The sequence below is a fragment of the Pelobates fuscus genome, chromosome 5, assembly GCF_036172605.1.
Source record: "Pelobates fuscus isolate aPelFus1 chromosome 5, aPelFus1.pri, whole genome shotgun sequence".
Classification (NCBI taxonomy): domain Eukaryota; kingdom Metazoa; phylum Chordata; class Amphibia; order Anura; family Pelobatidae; genus Pelobates; species Pelobates fuscus.
Genome location: NC_086321.1, coordinates 367,366,121 through 367,385,169, shown reverse-complemented (window position 1 = coordinate 367,385,169; position 19,049 = coordinate 367,366,121). Strand labels below are relative to the sequence as shown.

General features: G+C 38.2%; 1 protein-coding gene across 1 annotated transcript in view; it reads right to left on the bottom strand.

Annotated features, from left to right (window-relative positions):
- Positions 1–3,084: 3,084 nt before the first annotated feature.
- Positions 3,085–19,049, bottom strand: part of LOC134611833 (myosin-1B-like) — a 43,015-nt gene continuing 27,050 nt past the window's right edge. The window contains exons 19-40 of the mRNA XM_063456092.1: positions 18,038–18,155; positions 17,760–17,883; positions 17,115–17,251; positions 15,999–16,254; positions 15,216–15,458; positions 14,531–14,707; positions 13,803–13,948; positions 13,286–13,376; positions 12,697–13,086; positions 12,094–12,220; positions 11,284–11,402; positions 10,918–11,114; positions 10,538–10,721; positions 9,667–9,832; positions 8,413–8,537; positions 7,587–7,895; positions 7,116–7,319; positions 6,840–6,965; positions 5,806–5,976; positions 5,325–5,429; positions 4,808–4,903; positions 3,085–3,258 (exon numbers count right to left, since the gene is read on the bottom strand). Coding sequence (XP_063312162.1) covers positions 3,109–3,258; positions 4,808–4,903; positions 5,325–5,429; positions 5,806–5,976; positions 6,840–6,965; positions 7,116–7,319; positions 7,587–7,895; positions 8,413–8,537; positions 9,667–9,832; positions 10,538–10,721; positions 10,918–11,114; positions 11,284–11,402; positions 12,094–12,220; positions 12,697–13,086; positions 13,286–13,376; positions 13,803–13,948; positions 14,531–14,707; positions 15,216–15,458; positions 15,999–16,254; positions 17,115–17,251; positions 17,760–17,883; positions 18,038–18,155 — 3,761 coding nt within the window. The 3' untranslated portion in view covers positions 3,085–3,108. The remainder of the gene's footprint in view (positions 3,259–4,807; positions 4,904–5,324; positions 5,430–5,805; positions 5,977–6,839; positions 6,966–7,115; positions 7,320–7,586; positions 7,896–8,412; positions 8,538–9,666; positions 9,833–10,537; positions 10,722–10,917; positions 11,115–11,283; positions 11,403–12,093; positions 12,221–12,696; positions 13,087–13,285; positions 13,377–13,802; positions 13,949–14,530; positions 14,708–15,215; positions 15,459–15,998; positions 16,255–17,114; positions 17,252–17,759; positions 17,884–18,037; positions 18,156–19,049) is intronic.

Below are 19,049 nucleotides of genomic sequence, written 5' to 3'. Positions count from 1 at the left end.
GTCCAGGGTGAGAAAGAGGCCAACAAGAGACTTATATAATATGTACGTTTCACCAAACCGCCATCTTCTAGACTCTACTCAGCGTGATTCTTGGCATGTTTTCTTCCAGTGTGTGTATAGAAACATAGAATTTGACGGCAGTTAAGAACCATTCGGCCCATCTAGTCTGCCCAATTTTCTAAATACTTTCATTAGTCCCTGGCCTTATCTTATAGTTAGGATAGCCTTATGCCTATCCCACGCATGCTTAAACTCCTTTACTGTGTTAACCTCTACCACTTCAGCTGGAAGGCTATTCCATGCATCCACTACCCTCTCAGTAAAGTAATACTTCCTGATATTATTTTTAAACCTTTGCCCTTCTAATTTAAGACTATGTCCTCTTGTTGTGGTAGTTTTTCTTCTTTTAAATATACTGTCCTTTACTGTGTTAATTCCCTTCATGTATTTAAATGTTTCTATCATATCCCCCTGTCTCGTCTTTCCTCCAAGCTATACATGTTAAGATCCTTTAACCTTTCCTGATAAGTTTTACCCTGTGATCCATTAACCAGTTTAGTAGCCCTTTTTTGAAGTCTAAAGTATCAATATCCTTCTGAAGATATGGTCTCCAGTACTGCGTACAATACTCCAAGAGAGGTCTCACCAGTGTTCTGTACAATGGCATGAGCACTTCCCTCTTTCTACTGCTGATTCCTTTTCCCTATACAACCAAGCATTCTGCTAGCATTTCCTGCTGCTCTATTACATTGTCTGCCTACCTTTAAGTCATCAGAAATAATCACCCCTAAATCCCTCGGATGTTGAGGTTAGGACTGTACCAAATATTATATACTCTGCCCTTGGGTTTATACGTCCACGGTGCATTATCTTGCACTTATCCACATTAAGTGCCCACAACTCTGACCATATTTCTAGTTTACCGAAATCATTTGCCATATGGCTTATCCCTCCTGAAACATCAACCCTGTTGCAAATCCATACATTCATTCAATACATTCCATTCATGTGTTCCTTGACTGCTAAGAAGTGACGTGTGTTGAGATTTTATTCCAAACAGCAATGAAATTGGCTTGAAAAAGAGAGCATATCTCCCTGAGCAACACATTAATATCAGTCTTGACGGACTTGTATCCTCTGATGAAAGATGCATTTATAAACTATCCAAAACTAGATGGACTATAGATTTTTCACCACTAATCTGCCCAGTTTGGATAGCACCAGTACTATCCTGGGTGTGTACCCTTATTGTACTATATAAAATACTAAAATACTAAGTAAAAGAATCAAGATGTTTCTAACGAGAACTCTCCTGTCTGGTAATTGATAAAGACTGCACAACTACAGATGTGGAGATATACACAGTGTATTAGAAAGAAAATATATCCTCTCTGATTGTCTATATCTCTACATCTATAGCTGTGTAGTCTTAAAGAAATAAAAACTTCTAAAGTAAGTTAACATCTGATTAAAAGTAAATCCTCTTTTTTTTTTCACACCGGTTATGTCAGTCACAGCCAGGGGAGGTGTGGCTTGGGTTGTATAAACAGAATCAAAATGGATTTAACTCCGAAATTAAGAGAATTGAGCAGTGAAACTGCAGAGGTATGAGCCATACACTAAAACGGCTTTATTAAGCTAAAGTTGGTGATTATAGTGTCCCTTTAATCTCTAAGCATTGTTTGCACTGTTATTTATAACACTTTGATAAATTTCACACTATATTTTAAATTAATCTTTTCTACCATGTTGGCTATTATCCGCTCTCTGATTAATGATCATTTCCACTTTTTTTCCTCAACATTGCAGTTTCAATATTTTTTGGAGAATTAATAGCTACTCCAGTTAACTGTGGGATAATTGTGATTTTATATCAAAATCGAGCATAATCTAATTTATCACATTGACACATTTGATTTTTTTCTTTACAGATCACTTTTTACTTTTACCGATATGCAGGGTTTTGTTTTAAGTGAGTATTTCAGTGCTCTATAACATATCAAAATAAAAATGCAAAGGAAAATCATGACATTTAACAAATCCAGCTTTATTCAACATTAAAAAATATTCCCCAGATCCCCAGTTCCTGTTTAATACCCACATCAGTGCAAGTTTTGCTTTACGGTCTGCAACCTGCAAAGAAACACAATAATTGCACAGTTACTTCTCATATCTACAAAATCAACAACAGTAATGTTTGACAATTGACAACTCCAGAGTAAGAACATGCGTCATCACTACACGTGTGCTCAGTTAGGGACAACCTGAAGACCTGACCTGTCAGATTTAGCTCACCAAGTTTACAAAATTTAAGAGCCATCTTTTCTTCTACCTCATATTTCGTATTTCATAAGGTGAGAAGAGGTGGACCTGCTAAAGATCTACGTAAAATACTTTAAGTTAAGAACTTGCATGCACTTTCCTAGGATCAAGGCTCAATAGTTTGACTGGCTGTGATAGCTTGTCTCTTACCAAGAGATCATTAAACTCAGGTCCACAACACGATGGAACCTTAGTCTTACTTTTTGACAAAGCTGTCTCAACCTTCCACATTCACTACTAAAGCTGCATGTGGCAAGGTCTTTGCATGTGTGTGATCATTGGCCTTTTAAATTGGCTCTGCAGCATACCCCACACAGTGTGTGGTGGCCCAGGGTACAGATGAAGAACGTTATAGTTAACTGAAGCTCTGCCTTGCGAATGTCAAAATCGTCTTTCTTCAGCTCCTGGCATGCAATCATATGAATCCACGAGTAATGGATCAGAACCCACGAGAACCCGCGAGTAACGGAATTTCATTTTTTTTTTATGACAATTTTGATAAAGTATGGTCTAGATTGCTAGCTTGGAGGACAGGAGTACCTTCCTGTACTGCACTGTCACAGTCTGTATAATAAGGTTTTGTAAAGCTGGTCAGTCGGGGAGATGTATCAAAGTTCCATGATCTGAAAAGTGGTGCAAAGGTGTAAAAGTGGAGCAATCACCAGTAGTTTTAGTGATGGCCACCAGATTTTACCTCTATAAATCTCCTCTCATTGTATGCATTTGTCAATTATTCTAACAATAGTATAAAGCTTGCCTTTTGTTTACTCTTTGTAGTAAAACTTCTCACAGCTCGTTCACTTTCCCACCGAAATCTCGACTTTTTCCTCTGAGCTTATTCAGTTGGGATTCAGCAATATCTGCCCGTTCCTCTGCCTCGTCTAAATCATGCTGAAGTTTCCTGAGCTTGAAAAGGTGGGTATTGGCTTGTTCATCCTGTGTTAGAAAAACGTTGCTGTGATGATTAGGACTAACAAGACATTTCACAACTAGAACCCAAATAGGCTGTGTATCTTTTTCTTGTATCCCGATACAATGTAGTTTAAATTAGGCTTTTATAGTATAAATATAGTGTGTAATGCAAACAATACTAAATATTTTACTTGTAATTGGTATTAAAGTAGGTTTGCTTGTGTGTCTATGTGATTCTAGAGTTACACCACCTCCATCAGGTTACTACACGCACGCATGTAGAGTGCGCATGTGTAGAAGTGTGTGCATATGTCTGAATACATATCTTTGTGCGCATGTGTAAAGTGCGTACGACATTGTGGTTAGCAGCATGTGTAGTGGTGTGCGTGTGGCAGTATGTGTGTGTAGTTCTGTGTTGTATATAGTGTAGGTAATAGTCTTTGTTTCTGTACAATGTGGTGGATAGTAGTATGTTTAGCAGTGTGAGTGTAACACTGTGTGTAGCAGTAAGCGTAGCCGTGCACTGATCACTGTGTTCAGTCTGGGTGGGGATGGGGCCATGCACTGTGTCCGATCCGTGGGGGAGGGGCCAGACACGGATCACTGTGTCCAGTCTGATGGGGCGGGGCCATGCACAGATCATTGTGTTCTATCTTACCGGGCAGAGCCATGCACAGATTACTTTGTCCAGTCTAAGTAGGCGAGGTCATGAGCAGATCACGATCTCTGTGATGTATTGAGGTTTATGCAGTCCACCTTCCAGTAGATGGCAGCATAGTGAAGTTATGCACTTGTTCTGTTGTGTTAGTCTCTCTTGTGTTATGTCATTTTATGTGTGTGTACTGAAGTAAAGAGAAGTTCTATTTTACTACAATATCTGAGAGCCATTTGTGAATATATAACATGCTAATACACTAAAATCTCTCAGACAGAACACATGGATCCCAGAGTCCTGCAGCCTCTGTTCAGGTGGGGAGGGGGCTTTAACATGCAGAGTAGGACCTGCTGCACCACCATCACCAGGTATCACCACCAGGTATACTCCTAGCCGGTACCTACTCCGTCTAACAGGAACTCAGGCCCTGTTTACACTCACTGTTCTTTTTGCCCATTCAAGGCCTCTGTGTCTAGCTCTGTGTCTAGTGACTTTCTGCTCTTTTATCCCACCTCGCTCTTTTAGAATTTTTGCAACATAACATTGAATATAGATCTCCCCATTCCTTTTATAGTTTCCTAATACACAGAACATAGGATTCAACAGTAAAATTAACAAATCCTAACAGTTATGATCTGCACCTCCAGAAAAAGTGCATTAGAGATAGGAGGTTAATTAAAGTGAGAATCCTCTGATCTAAGTCTTTTTGCACTTTTCTTTTGGTTATATCTAATGTTCCATTAAGTGTGTACGAAAAAAACTAAACAGTGTACTTTGCATTAGTCCTATCATTTTGGAATTTTAAATTCATATTTAGTTTTTTTGTTTTTGTTTTTATTTATGTGTTAAACTGGAACTGCCCAAAGGCTAAAACTTTTTATTCATGCCTCAATTTACATAAATCTTTCAAATACATACTGATTCCTCAGCCTGTCTCTTGTAGGACTTGGCTTTTGATTGTAATTTATCGACCAGGTCTTGAAGTCTCAGAATGTTCTTGCGATCTTCTTCTGACTGCAAAAAAAACCCACAAAACATTAGATAAACTTATCCACACGCAAGCTGTAGTTTATTGAGGGATACATCAAGGTTTTAAAATACAATTTAGGTTATGCGGTCAATACGGTATTATATGGGTAGACATATTAAAGAGGGAAGATACCAACATAAACAGAGAAGGTTTCAGATTCCCCCTTCCTTCATTCTTCAAATTGGGATGGTAAATGTAGCCAAGAAAATTCATATTTGTGGGGCACCCTATCTACCCTCTGGGCCCTAGGCGGCCACCTAGGGTCAACTTATGGTTATTCCTTTTCTGAACATAAAAAGCAAGTTGGACTGGAAGATTCAACTCCCCAAAAAGTTATCCAAGACCGTTTCTAATGGTATGTATACAGAATACAATTCATATTGCTATCCCAAACTAGTTACACACCTGGTATGTGATTTCTTTAAGTTTTCTTTCCACTTTCCTGAACCCCTTGATGTTTTCGTTACTCTGTTTCTGTTCGTTCTCCAGCTCATTTTCCAGCTCACGTACCTTAAATGAATAAAACCAAACCATTATTATGAAAACTGTTTGAAAGGTAAATGATACTGTATTTCTGGACTTCATGCTCAATCTTACAACCTGTTCCGCTTGACAAGACAAAAACACATTCATCTCCAGCACAGTCTCATGTGTAACATGTCTCTGAAAGGAATTATCTTCATCAGTAAATATTAGACGTTTACCATAGTAATGTTTTGGGCCCCAATAACATCTCAGGGTCAGATGAACAGCCACAGCTTACAAACCACTTACAAGCTGTACTGTACATCCACTGCCTCCAAACATTCCTGGTGAAGCAGTAGAGATTCCCTATAGTGATACCCTTTTGAACTTCTATTCACATTTCCCATTATTTTCTGCTCACCCTCGTCTCCAGCTTCTGGATGTGCTTTTTGCCACCCTTCAATGCCAGCTGCTCAGCTTCATCAAGACGATGCTGTAGATCCTTCACCGACTGATCCAGGTTTTTCTTCATCCTCTCGAGGTGAGCACTAGTGTCTTGTTCTTTCTTTAACTCCTCAGCCATCATAGCAGCCTTTGAAAAGAGAGAAGCGTGCTAAAGGATCAATACATCTAGGGGTTTCTATCACAAACCGCGAAAATCGAAACAGAATCACACAAAAAAAAAAAAACTTTTGAATTACTGGTGTCTTTTCATTTTACACTGCAGATTTTTATGGTTTTAAAAATAAACCAATTGTTGTCTTTTCATAATAAAGTACAGTAAATAACTATTCAAAGCACTTTTTTTTTACTAATTATTCAAAAATATTTGCCCTTAGTATTGGATAAGAGGATGAAAATTGCAGGTAGTGAGTGATACAATAAACACTATGATGACAAAGCAAATCAACATTTTAGCAGGCATTAACATAGAGTCCTATTCAATTTCACCAAAAGTGTCAGATGGCATTTCTGCTCAGTACAACCAGATAACTTGGCAAGCAAATTGCCCGTATTAATAGAAGGGCCAAGTAATAAAATACATGATGTGGCATATGTCTCTCACACCCTATGTGCTTACTAGAGATCTACTGTAGTTTTACTTGAGTTTTGAATTTTCCTTCGTGTTGCTAGAATTCACAGACAGCACCTGTTATGGTCATAGAATATAATAACGGTATAAAAATAACTTCTGTTCTCTGAAATATCAACTAGGGTGGATTAATGGAGAGAGGCAAGTTTTAAAAAAAAATGTAATACGAGGGTTCACAATCTCTATATATCACAGATTCTATGCCCGAATGAAAAACTGGCAAAATATTCTCTGGAGTGGACATTGATCCAGCCAAAAGGTCTTCCTGTATTCTGTGTTTAGTTGGAAGATAGGTAATAACCTACCAGCTCTGCGCTTATGATAAATGTGCGAAAATCTTTTATACCACAAAAAAAACTCACATCTGTGATTGCTTTTTTCGCTTTTTCCTCTGCATTTCTCATCTCCTGGATGGCTTCTTCCATATCAATCTGAAGCTGAGACACATCACTTTCCAGCTTCTTTTTACCATTAATCAGACTTGTGTTCTACAAACATTGCAAAAACAAAAAAAGAAAAATAGGTAAGACCAGGAACAAAGCATTAAAAATAAACATACCAAAAAAATAAGTACCTGTCAGACATTTTTTGTCTCAAAATTTGCATTTGGTGATTGATGTTTTGCAGAAGAGAAATACCTGTGAATGTAAAAGCTGGACACGCTCACTAGAATCAATAAGTTCCTGTTCCGCCAGTTTGCGTGCTTTATCTGTTTGCTCCAGTGCTGCAGTGATTTCCTCGATCTCGGTTTGCTGTAAGTGGTTCCTACGTTCAGCCAGGCCCAAATTCTCCTTCAACTCCACATTGTCTCGAGCCAAGTCATCAAGCAACAATTGCTCATCCTGACACAAAAACATAAAGAACAACATTTAAAACCATGTACAAGGCATCAGTTCAAGCAAGACTTGGCAAGATTTTACCTTTTAAGCAAGTCAACAATAAAAGCTATAAAGATGTATTGAAACCATGATCACCATGGTCTTATGAAGGTCAATATGGAAATAAATGATGGCAGCAATCAACCACTACCTGCCCTGAACTTGGCTTGTGCCAGGAGTCAGTGCCAACGCTGAGCTGGTCTGAACACTGGGGTATGAGCCAGGACTAACCTTCAGCTGGGCTTGAACATTCTTTAGTTGCTTCTGAGTCTCTACCAGTTGGCGAGTGGCATGGCTCATTTGAATCTCCATCTCATTAATATCCCCTTCCATCTTCTTCTTGGCTCTGAGGGCATCATTTCTGCTCCTTATTTCAGACTCCAGAGTGGAATTAAGTGTGTCGATCACCCTCTGACTATTCCGTTTAATCTGGTCAATCTCCTCGTCTTTTTCTGCAACTTTCCTGTCCACCTCGGATTTCACTTGGTTAAGTTCCAACTGTATACGCAGGATTTTTGCCCCCTCGTGTTCAAGACTTCCCTGTTAAAGCGATTTTATTAAAGTTTTTGAAAAGGCCCATGCAATCATTAACACACAAACACAGTATAGATGTTACACACACACACACACACACAAGTATATACACACATACTACCAAATATTTTAGTATTTACAAGCAAATTTTTATTACACATTGTCTTCCCACTAACTTTATCATGTAACATATTTAACTTGAACTTTTTATGCTTGGAACATTTTGGGTTTTTACCCAGACCCTCTTCTCACCTGGTACATGCACCAGTTATAAAACATGATACTTACAATAAGGAGGGAATATGTAAGTAAAATATATTTGCTTAAAATGTTATAAAACTATCGACTTAATGCTAATTACATAAATATGACTATGAAGACTTCTGTCACTACGAGAAAAGTGGGGCATTGACACCAATGGAATGCTCCTGCTGACTGCGCCATTTTTAGAATCCTGCCGCACTTTTTGGTTAGCCACACCTGAATTAAAATCTCTTCCCCTCTTCCCAGTAATCTAACTTACCTCTGCTTCTTCCAGAGCAGAAAGCAATTCGGCCTTCTCCTGCTCCACTTGTTTCCGACTCTTCTCCAGTTCATTTATGTTCTTTGCATTCTCAACTATCTGATCCGTGAGGTCCGTGATCTCCTCTAATATCAAAACATAGTTAAAAACTCAATGCAGAAGCCTTATTTAAAGTGAAAAAGAGCTAATATCAAGCATAGTAGATCGCCACCTGAGTCTGCATGTAAGTGGTCACTGTAAGCACTAGAACCATTTCATCCTTTTGAATGGCAATAATACCTGGAGTACCCTGACATTGTTCTTCCATTTAATGGTAAACCATTGTTGAGCAGTTTAAAACTGAATGAGAATCTGAATTAGCCGCTCATTGATGCTCAGGCTAATGCTTCACATTAGCTGAAGTAGCACAGAGTAGATGGGCTTCTGGGGACTGGTTTAGAGTTAAAACATTAAACATGTTTAACACTGAATGGAAGAACAGCACCCGGGGACTCCAGACATTATAACCACTTCAATTAGATAAAGCAGTAACAGTGCCTAGTCCTATAATGATACTCTAACATATTCACTGTTTGTCATAGCTGAAGAAATCATTTATTTAAAATAATACAAGATATATTGATTCCACATAAGAGGGGCGTTAAACTCTCAAATAATATAACATAGTTAACCTTAACGTTCACCTTTTTATTAAAGGGCAATGCCTCCAGTTGCTACACATCGTGACAGGAAACAAAAAATGTGGTCAACCGCGCCAAAAGATAAAAGTGTATATGAAAAAACAGTGTTTAATAAACTATTTAGCACATCTTTCTTTTGTCACATTTTGAATTCTAGCAAGGTTTGGGAATACCTGCTGGTTCACTGCTGCTTTATACCCTGTTATTACACTGAGCGCCTATTCTGTGTTGTTTTGGGTACAGTTGCTACAAACGCGTTAGAATAAAAATCTGGTAAACAAAGTGGACAACACGACTTTGAATGCCATCTTAAAATTAAAATAGCTACAAATATGATGCTAATGTGAAAACAAGCGATGCCCTGTTTCTGTATTCTGCCATCAACTCTCTTGCTGTCCCATCACTTCGAGGGAAGTCACACCTGGAGCTAGATGCTAGATGGACATATTCTAGATTTAAATTATGATTAGATTTCAAAGTAACTTATATTATTTCAGCTGGGTAAGAACATTTTTTTTTCTTGTCTTGAGAGTTGTTCAAAAGTGCAAATGAAGACAAACCTAAATGAACTTACGTTGAAGATTCTTATTTTCTCGTTTTACAGTTTCTAGTTGATCCAGACTCATCTCGTAAGCATTACGCAGTTTAAAAAGCTCTGTGGTCAAGCTCCTCGACTCTTTAAGAGCCATTTCCAGTTCTGCTTGACTTTCCTCACACTTCTGCTTAAACTCAGCCAAAATCTGAAACAGACATAGAAAACTGAAATTATTAACATTATGTGGTCAAAGGTCAGTGGGGAATATAGACATGCATAGTGCAAGCAATATACTATATCACCCAAAGTCTGTGTTTTCATATGCATCAGCTCAGCCTTGTCCCCGAAACCATTGTAATGTACATAGCAGCTGAGTTTTGGAATCTAGAACAGTGCACATCAACTCAGCCGTTAGAATACACTTTTGTGAATACCGTGGATTTGTCTTGAGCTCTAGAACCTCTTCTAGTAAATGCTGCTGCTCAATACTTGGCCTCTAGAACCATTTATAATGCAGGCGGCAGCTCAGCTATGACCTCATGTATCAATGAGACTTGGGCGCCCATGACTGAAACAGGTTCACCGGTTTTCCTATCTTGCACCACTTTTGATAAGTTATAACCACTGCATAGCAGAAACACCCCCCACGACTTGCTGTTTTCACTTGCTTCATGATATATCCCACCCCTTGGCAGGTGCCATTGTAACAATATAATCAATGACATTCACCTCACGTGTTAGTGGTTTTAATTTAGTGACTGATCAGTGTATAAAATGGACACAAAAGTCTTCTCCTCTTGAACATAATTTGGGTATATAAGTTTCTAAAGGCCTGCTAGTGGTGACAATGCTATTCAAAGAGTCACGGAATGCAAGCTAATAAAGGATGTTGCCAACAAGTTACAATCACCTTATCAAAGTTCCTTTGCTTCTTGTCCAGGGCAGCTGCTGCAGCATTTGACCTTTCTACGTCCATCATCAAATCATCTACTTCCATTTGCAACCTCAGCTTGGTCTTCTCCAGAGAAGAGCACTTGGCATTTAGAGCTTCCACTTGTTCCTCTGCTTCCTGGAGACGTTGAGCTAGCTTCTTTCTATAATTAAACACAATTATACAGCTGAATTTCGTGAAGACGTAAATCCCTGCATCTTACAGTGTCTGAAACATCCAATGTATGGAACGCATACATACAGACTTATAAAATATTAGACCTTCACAACATAGCTTAAAATTTTTTTTTTTTTAATTGAAATGTACATAACAATATTACAAACAGCCAGCAAACTCACTTGGCCTCCTCCAGCTCCTCTGTACGTTGAATGGCATCTGTCTCATACTTGGTTCTCCACTGGGCCACCTCACTATTGGCCTTTGATAGCGTGCGCTGTAACTCTGCCTTGGCTTCTTGCTCTTCGTCATATTGCTCACGGAGCAAATCACAATCATGGCGAGCAGATTGCAAGGCGTGGGCTAGAGCATTTTTGGCCTGTGTTATTAAAAAGATCATTGTGTATTTTAATCTACAAAGCATCATTTAAATAATTACATTTTCGCCATGGCATCTCGCATTTCATTAGCCATAAAGGGATTACTTATCTCTATTTTTAAAGAGGTAGGGCATGAGAATTAACTCATTGCTAGGTGAAATACCATACCTTCGTTTCCTCCTCAAGTTGCCTACGGAAGTCCTCTGTCTGTTGAGTAAAGGCTGCTTTGCCCCGACTAAGCTGAGAAATGATAGAATTCTTTTCCTCCACCAAACGAGAAAACTCTCCTAAATACGATTTACCAGAAAAATACAATTAGTAGTATCACACTATCACGCCACAAATAATCAGCTCTGTTCATCCCTTCAATGTCCCGAATAAGTACCGTAATAGCGAAGAATTTATGTGGAGGTTAAATAAATACTCAGCAGGTCACACATGGATTTAGTAGGCCAAGGGACTACAAATCGCTTTGGTAGACTGATGATAGTATCCACCTTCTGAGTGTTGTTTTTCTTTATTAATAGTTCTTTTTTTTTTTTTCAAAGTAATTTGTTTCTCCTATTAAATGGGTCCACTTTACACAAAGAAAAAAGAGTGAAACTCAAGGCAAGTTTCTGAAAATGATATGTATATTCTTTGATATGCTAGAATTTACATTAATACAGGGTAAACGTTGCATGTCCTAAACATGGGGAAAAGGCTACTTGCCTCATCAAGATGTACATTTTATCATTACATCCTAAAAATCAGCCAATATATGTTGGCCGCTGTGCGCAATATATTTGATAATTTTGCAGATATTAAAATAAAGCTACACACTTGCCGGGGGGAAAACTTAAAAAGTGAGACTACATTTTAAGACCTGAATTTGAGAAATTTTCTGCAGATGTGGCAATGGGCTTAATTCAAAAATATATTATCTAGTCGTCATTAACCGACAATAGATAAAAGGGCTAACAAGCACTGGGTACATACCATTTTCATTCAGGAGTCGAGCCTTTTGCATTGTGAAATCATTAACACTGCGCTGGTACTCATCGTTTTGGGCTTTTATTTCAGAGAGCTGATCTTCTAAAACACGACACATCTTTTCCAGATTGGCCTGCGGCATGACAACAAGGAGATATGAACACAATGTTATCTGTTCATCGATCTGTCTAGAATGATGCTCTATACTCCAGCACAGGAGAGTGATTAGAAAGCTCTAAAGCTGATGAGGAGATACAACAATTTTACTTCTCAGACATTTTGTGTCTAGTCAAAGTCTGGAAGAAGGCAGAGATGAAGATAAAAATACCTACTTTATTATAATGATAACTGAAAAAAATACAGAACACTTTCATGATATGTACCTTCAGTTGAAGCCTTCAGCCAATGAATGCTCTGAAAAACTGCACAAAATTGACCTAGCTCTAGTAGTTTTGGTGCGTAGAGTGTTTTTTTAATTTTATGTTATATATTCTATTTATGGTCTATTATTTCTTATAAACAAAGGAATTAAAAAAAAAAAAAAAAAAAAGGATCTTGACCAACGTACATTTTTTATAAGCATTGAATTTTGCCCGTAAATGTCCTCACCTTAGACTTTGCAACAGATTCCATGTTACCAGCCAGATCATCAACCTCCATTTTAAACTCAGTCTTCTCTTTCTCCAGTTTCTGCTTCACACGCTGCAGGTTTTCAATCTGCTCCCCTAGTTCCACCATGCTATCAGCATGTTTTTTCCGGAGGGAGGCAAGCTGAGCTTCATGCTGGAGTGTGGCCTCCTCTAGATCCCGACGCATTTTATAAAAATCTGCCTCCCGCTTCTTGTTCATTTCCACCTGGACTGCACTTGCCCCACCAGCCTCTTCCAATTTCTCGCTGATGTCTTCAAGTTCCCTGGCAAGTTCTGCTCTTTGCTTTTCTATTTTAGCACGTGTAGTTCTTTCAGACTCAATCTCTTCTTGGAATTCTTCATTATTAGCCTACAATAAAGCAAAATCCATTGGGTCAGAGACAAAGAGATATCGTAAATAGCCTGCTTTGACCTATTAATGTTACCAATAAAAGTAAAACAAACTAACAAAAAAAAATGTCTTACACTATAGGAACCAAATAATCATGCAAGCATTATATTTTTATAGAATTTATCATAAAAATATATTTATCATGAAATATACACACCTGGAGCTCTTTAATCTTTTTCTGCAGTTGTGCATTGATAATTTGCTCATCGTCGATCTTTCTCTGTAACTCTGAGACCTCATAATCTTTCCTGTGACATTACGGACATAAAAAATATATATTTATATCACAATTTAATAGAATCCAGAGATTTCCACTAATTATTTTAAATATTCATGTTCTTATTTTTTGTATGGCTTTGTGGGTGCATTTGCATGATGATGACATTGTTGTCCACCATTTTGCTACCACTTCCTCCCTCCTCTGTCTACTTCCTGCCTACACCCGATTTTGAGGCCTGTCTAGGGATGTAGAGTTGGTAATTATGGCAAAGGATTAAGAGTAGGTAAATTCTTCCCTATTCTCTGAAATTGCTATTTTATGAATGAATGAATGAACTCACAATAGCAAAAGGTCAGAATATTTGTCTGAAGTCACTATGAATGGTCAATATGGACCTACGAACCAGTGGGAAATCAAATACACAAACTTCATGATACTGTGAAAAAGTCCATACTTTTTAAGTCTGTCTTCTGAATTCAGTTTGTCGTTCTCCAGGTCCATAATCGCTTCCTGACTCAGCTTCAAGTCTCCTTCTAGCTTTCTTTTTCCTCTCTCAAGGTCTAAACGGAGCTTCTTCTCCTGCTCTAGACTTCCTTCAAGCTAATGGACATGGATCCAGGACAGCAAGTGGAACATAAAGACAGAGATGGAAATGAGACTGAAATAACAAACCTGACACTTACTGAGTAGAACATACTATACTCATCATCCTAAGTTGCAAAATAGGAACAATGACTGGTAAGAAGCTCAGAGCAACTGGTACAGCATATGAAATAAAGAGGTTGAATTTGCCAACATTAAATATAAACATATGGGCAGAATCTATTTTGGGGATAGTCTTATGAATAGAAATGGCCATATTGCCTAGCAGAATTAAATTAAAGCTACTAGAAGTATCTATCACTTCCACTGTTATTGTATATATATAAAAAAAGACCACTGACATCTGAATTACTAAAAGGCAAGACATTTTTTAATTCCCTGAAAGGGTGATGGGTCCATAGAGCCATCTTATACTACAAGAAGTAGAGAATTATGCGGTAAGGATCTGTAGGCATAGGGCAAAGAGGATAATAATGCATAAAAATGTGGAGTACACATGGAATTTCATTGGGGGAAATTAATACAATAAAGGTATATGAATTGGATAATCCATAGTACATGTAAATCCAGGTTACTCACATCATCGACTTGCTGTTCCAGCTTAAACTTCAGTTTGGTTAAACTGTTGACTTTGTCTTCTTCTGCCTGGAGATCATCCAAGGTTTGCTGATGAGCTTCCTGAATGGCTTTCTTCTCTTTGCTCAGCTTGATGATGGCTTCATCCAGTGCAGACAGTTCTTCCGTCAAATTCTTAACCTACCACCGCAAGTTGCACAACAAAGCACTATTAAAGCCAAAATACTTAAAAATAATAAACATTCTGCAGACAATGCAAATAATAATAAAAAAAAATATTGCATGTTTTAGTTCCCCAGAAGTATCAAATGCATCTAAATACAAAATTAACAGTTTGCAGTGTTGAACCTTACACCTAAATTTCAAACAAATTTGAACAAGCCACTTTGTGTCTCTTGTGTCTGATACCTTTAATTTGTTTGTGAATTATATTGGCTTTATATCCTCAACAAAAATGTGTTATGCCTTGCAGAATATGTTGGTGCTGTATAAATAAAAAATTACTGCCTTACAATTCTGACCATTCTAAATTACCATAAAAATAAATGTCCCCTTAAGGTTTCTTCAGGTTGCCCACCAAGTTTCCTTCTAATGGGTAACTATTTATGATTACAGTACTCTGTGAGCCTTAGAGGTCTTTTTTTAATTTATCATTTCCAACCAAATCGATAACAATACTAATCCATACCTTATTTTCTGTTGCATGTTTTTCCTTCTCAACCTTGCTTAGCGTAAGCTCCAAGTCATCAATGTCCTTCTTCAGCTCGCTGGTCTCATCTTCCAGCTTCCTCTTTTTTGCAATGAGATCTGCACTCATTTCCTCCTCGTCTTCCAGTCTGTCCACCAGTTCTTTGACTTTGGCTTCCATTTGGATTTTACTTTTAATTAGCTCATCACACCTCTCCTCCGCATCCGAGAGGTTCTGATTCTCCTGTATAAAAGAAATTTAACAAATTTACTTGGAACTCAATGCACCATTATTTGTCACATTATAAGTAACTACATACCAGCATAAGCATTGTTTTATGAAAATAATATTACATTACTTTCTGTAATTATTAAAATGTTTTTTTTAAATTATTGCCACAAACATTTCAGTTTAAGCAACAACACTCCTTTAGTTTAATGAAGTGGTTTTGGTACACAAATCATGGTCCTACTAGTAATTCACACAGTCTCCCTATGCACTTCCTAAAAAACAAAAATTGGCAGAGAAGGCCATGCCTCCCCCAAAACTTTGTGACAGTAGGACAGGTAAGCAGCGCTGAGGGAACATCGGCAATTGAAAGATGGAAGTAAAAAACATAGTTTTATTATTTTTATGTCACACAAGGAGGGGGGGCTACTACAATTAGAGACAGGGACACTAACATTTTACAGGTGTGTATTCCTAACACTTTAGTGTTCATTTAAAGATTTATTTTTGCAAAGTGAAATAAAGACAGTGAGTTACAGAATGGCACAACCATACCAAATTCACTTGGAGTAAGAGATCGTTTTTCTCCTGTGTGATTGACACCAGTTTCCCTTCAATCTCCTTCCTGCGGGATTCAGATTTTGCAAGTTCCTCTCTGGTTTTTTCAAGTTCCTCTTTCAAGTTCTGCAGCTCTTTCTCAGTTTCGGCACTTTTCAGGAGAGGCTTTATTTTAAAGTACAGCTTCATCCAAGGCCAGTGTTTGACGTTCATAAAGGATCGGATGTTGTACTGAATGGTGGTGATGGCATCTCTGTAAAAAAAAGGGTCACATGTCAAATATGCACGGAAGAAAAACTCCAACCTTTAAATGGAGATTTAAATACCTGCACAGTTTTCCCAAGTGCTATTTTTTATGTCTACAAATTATACAGGGCAGGGGTAGGCAACCTTCGTCACTCCAGACATTGTGGACTACATCTCCCCTGTGTTTTGCCAGCATTATCACTGCAAGAGCATTTTGAGAGATGTAGTCCACATCATCTGGAGTACCAAAGGTTGCCTACCTCCTGGTCTAAAGGGATCTGGCACCATCCCCAAGTTAACATCACACAATTTAAGAATGATGGCTGTTTAAGCAAAAGGAATTGCTAATTTTATTATATTGGTGTCAATTTCATCCAACCTGGATTTTAAAAACATGGCGAAGGTTAGCCCAGCACTCTTAGAAAACTAAAGTTGTCTAGGTTGGCCTTAATTTACATTATTAATGCAGAAGTGTTAATTGTGCTTTATCAACGTGGTTGACATGGAGTAGTAGCTAAGAAGAGCACCGATTTAGGTCCATTCATTCCCAAACTGTTCTATATTAAACCGGGGGACAGCCCATGGGAAACAGCACTCTAGGCAGCATAACAACTAGTGAGCTAACCATATGAATAAGTATGTACTGATATCAAGTTATTACTTATTAATACATTCAGTTCTGAATTGCGGTGAGTCTGCATCAGTTCAAAATGGCTGCTGCACACAGACATACAATTTCTTGATTACGAAGCGGACATATTATCAATCTTATGGTTTCTTATGAGAACCAGAAAATCATTAATTCTATACCCCATGCTATCTACATTCTCCCTTTGGCCTGTAATCAAATCAGCTGTCAGTTCTTACCTTCTTTCTATCATCTTCTTAAATTCTTGCCTCATGATATACCCTCGACTCATGGCCTGGGTACGTGTGATCAGCTGAGTAAGACGCTGATCTCTCATTTCTTCTAGTAGACCAAGGAGACCAGCCTTAAAGAAGACCTGCAACAGAAAAGCAAACCATGTTTACACATGTTCTATTCTCTCAAACAATCCATCCAACAAACCTGACCTCAATACAATTCATATAAAGATTTAAAAATGCCTCTGGAACAAAGAGGGTAGAATTGAATTTAATGTCTTGGGGACTGAAAGGCCAAAATACATTTTCTAAGTAGATTGCTCATGGCTCATGTAACGGAACATGCTTTATTTTGGTTTGGAGATAAAAAGGGTAGTCTCCAAAATAATAGCCAAACTAGAGACATTCCCACTTTGGATATTAGGCTAATATTTGGAAGTGTCTTCTTAAATTGACACAATTCTAAGTTTAGTGAGCAAACCCCAAAAGTGTAAACAACTGATTTTTAAACACCTGTATCATCATCCCCAGTGCAGTGTGTTTAGAGGTGTGACCCAATGTGAAGTAAAATTAAGTCTCCCTAATTGAGTTCCAGAATGCCACCAATCTAGCTATCAGCATGCTCGATGCCTACAGCATTGTACAAACCTTAGTGTGTCCAAATTTATATTGTGTGGGGTCAATATCTATAGATCCAAGCAGCTTCTCACAGGCTTTCTTGCTGTCAATGAACTGGCCATCAGGTATCGCGCTGGCATTAAGAACCTTATACCTATCACAAGAAAGATTGACGGAACCTATTATTAACTTTAGTTAGTTATCTTTGAAATAATCCCATTAAAGCTTAGTGAAAACCAATGTACATCGCACTAGAATTGGTGGAATGGTCTATGACCAGTAATTAGAATAAATTATTTTGGAAGTACCGCTGCTTGAAGTCTCCATAGTGGATTCTGTTTGGAAAACCCTTGCGGCAAATCCGGATCCCTTCGAGCACACCATTGCACCTCAGCTGGTGTATGACTAGCTGGTTATCCATCTCACCTGTTAGCAGAAACATTGTTAGTGATTAATGGAAAGGGATCATTCTAAAACATCATTTAGGCAGGGATCACTATAGGGCAGCGGTAGACGGCCATACAGATACTAATTTACCCTACATCCACATCCTCTATCTCCATCACTATACTCTAATCCCAATCCCAGCTAAACCTACATCCACATCCTATATCTCCATCACTATTCTGTAATCCCAATCCCAGCTAAACCTACATCCACATCCTATATCTCCATCACTATTCTGTAATCCCAATCCCAGCTAAACCTACATCCACATCCTCTATCTCCATCACTATACTCTAATCCCAATCCCAGCTAAACCAACATCCACATCCTATATCTCCATCACTATTCTATAATCCCAATCCCAGCTAAACCTACATCCACATCCTATATCTCCATCACTATACTCTAATCCCAATCCCAGCTAAACCTACATCCACATCCTATATCTCCATCACTATTCTCTAATCCCAATCTGAGCTAAACCTACATCCACATCCTATATCTCCATCACTATACTCTAATCCCAATCCCATCTAAACCTACATCCACATCCTATATCTCCATCACTATTCTGTAATCCCAATCCCAGCTAAACCTACATCCACATCCTATATCTCCATCACTATTCTCTTATCCCAATCCCAGCTAAACCTACATCCACATCCTATATCTCCATCACTATACTCTAATCCCAATCCCAGCTAAACCTACATCCACATCCTATATCTCCATCACTATACTCTTATCCCAATCCCAGCTAAACCTACATCCACATCCTATATCCCCATCACTATTCTATAATCCCAATCCCAGCTAAACCTACATCCACATCCTATATCTCCATCACTATACTCTAATCCCAATCCCAGCTAA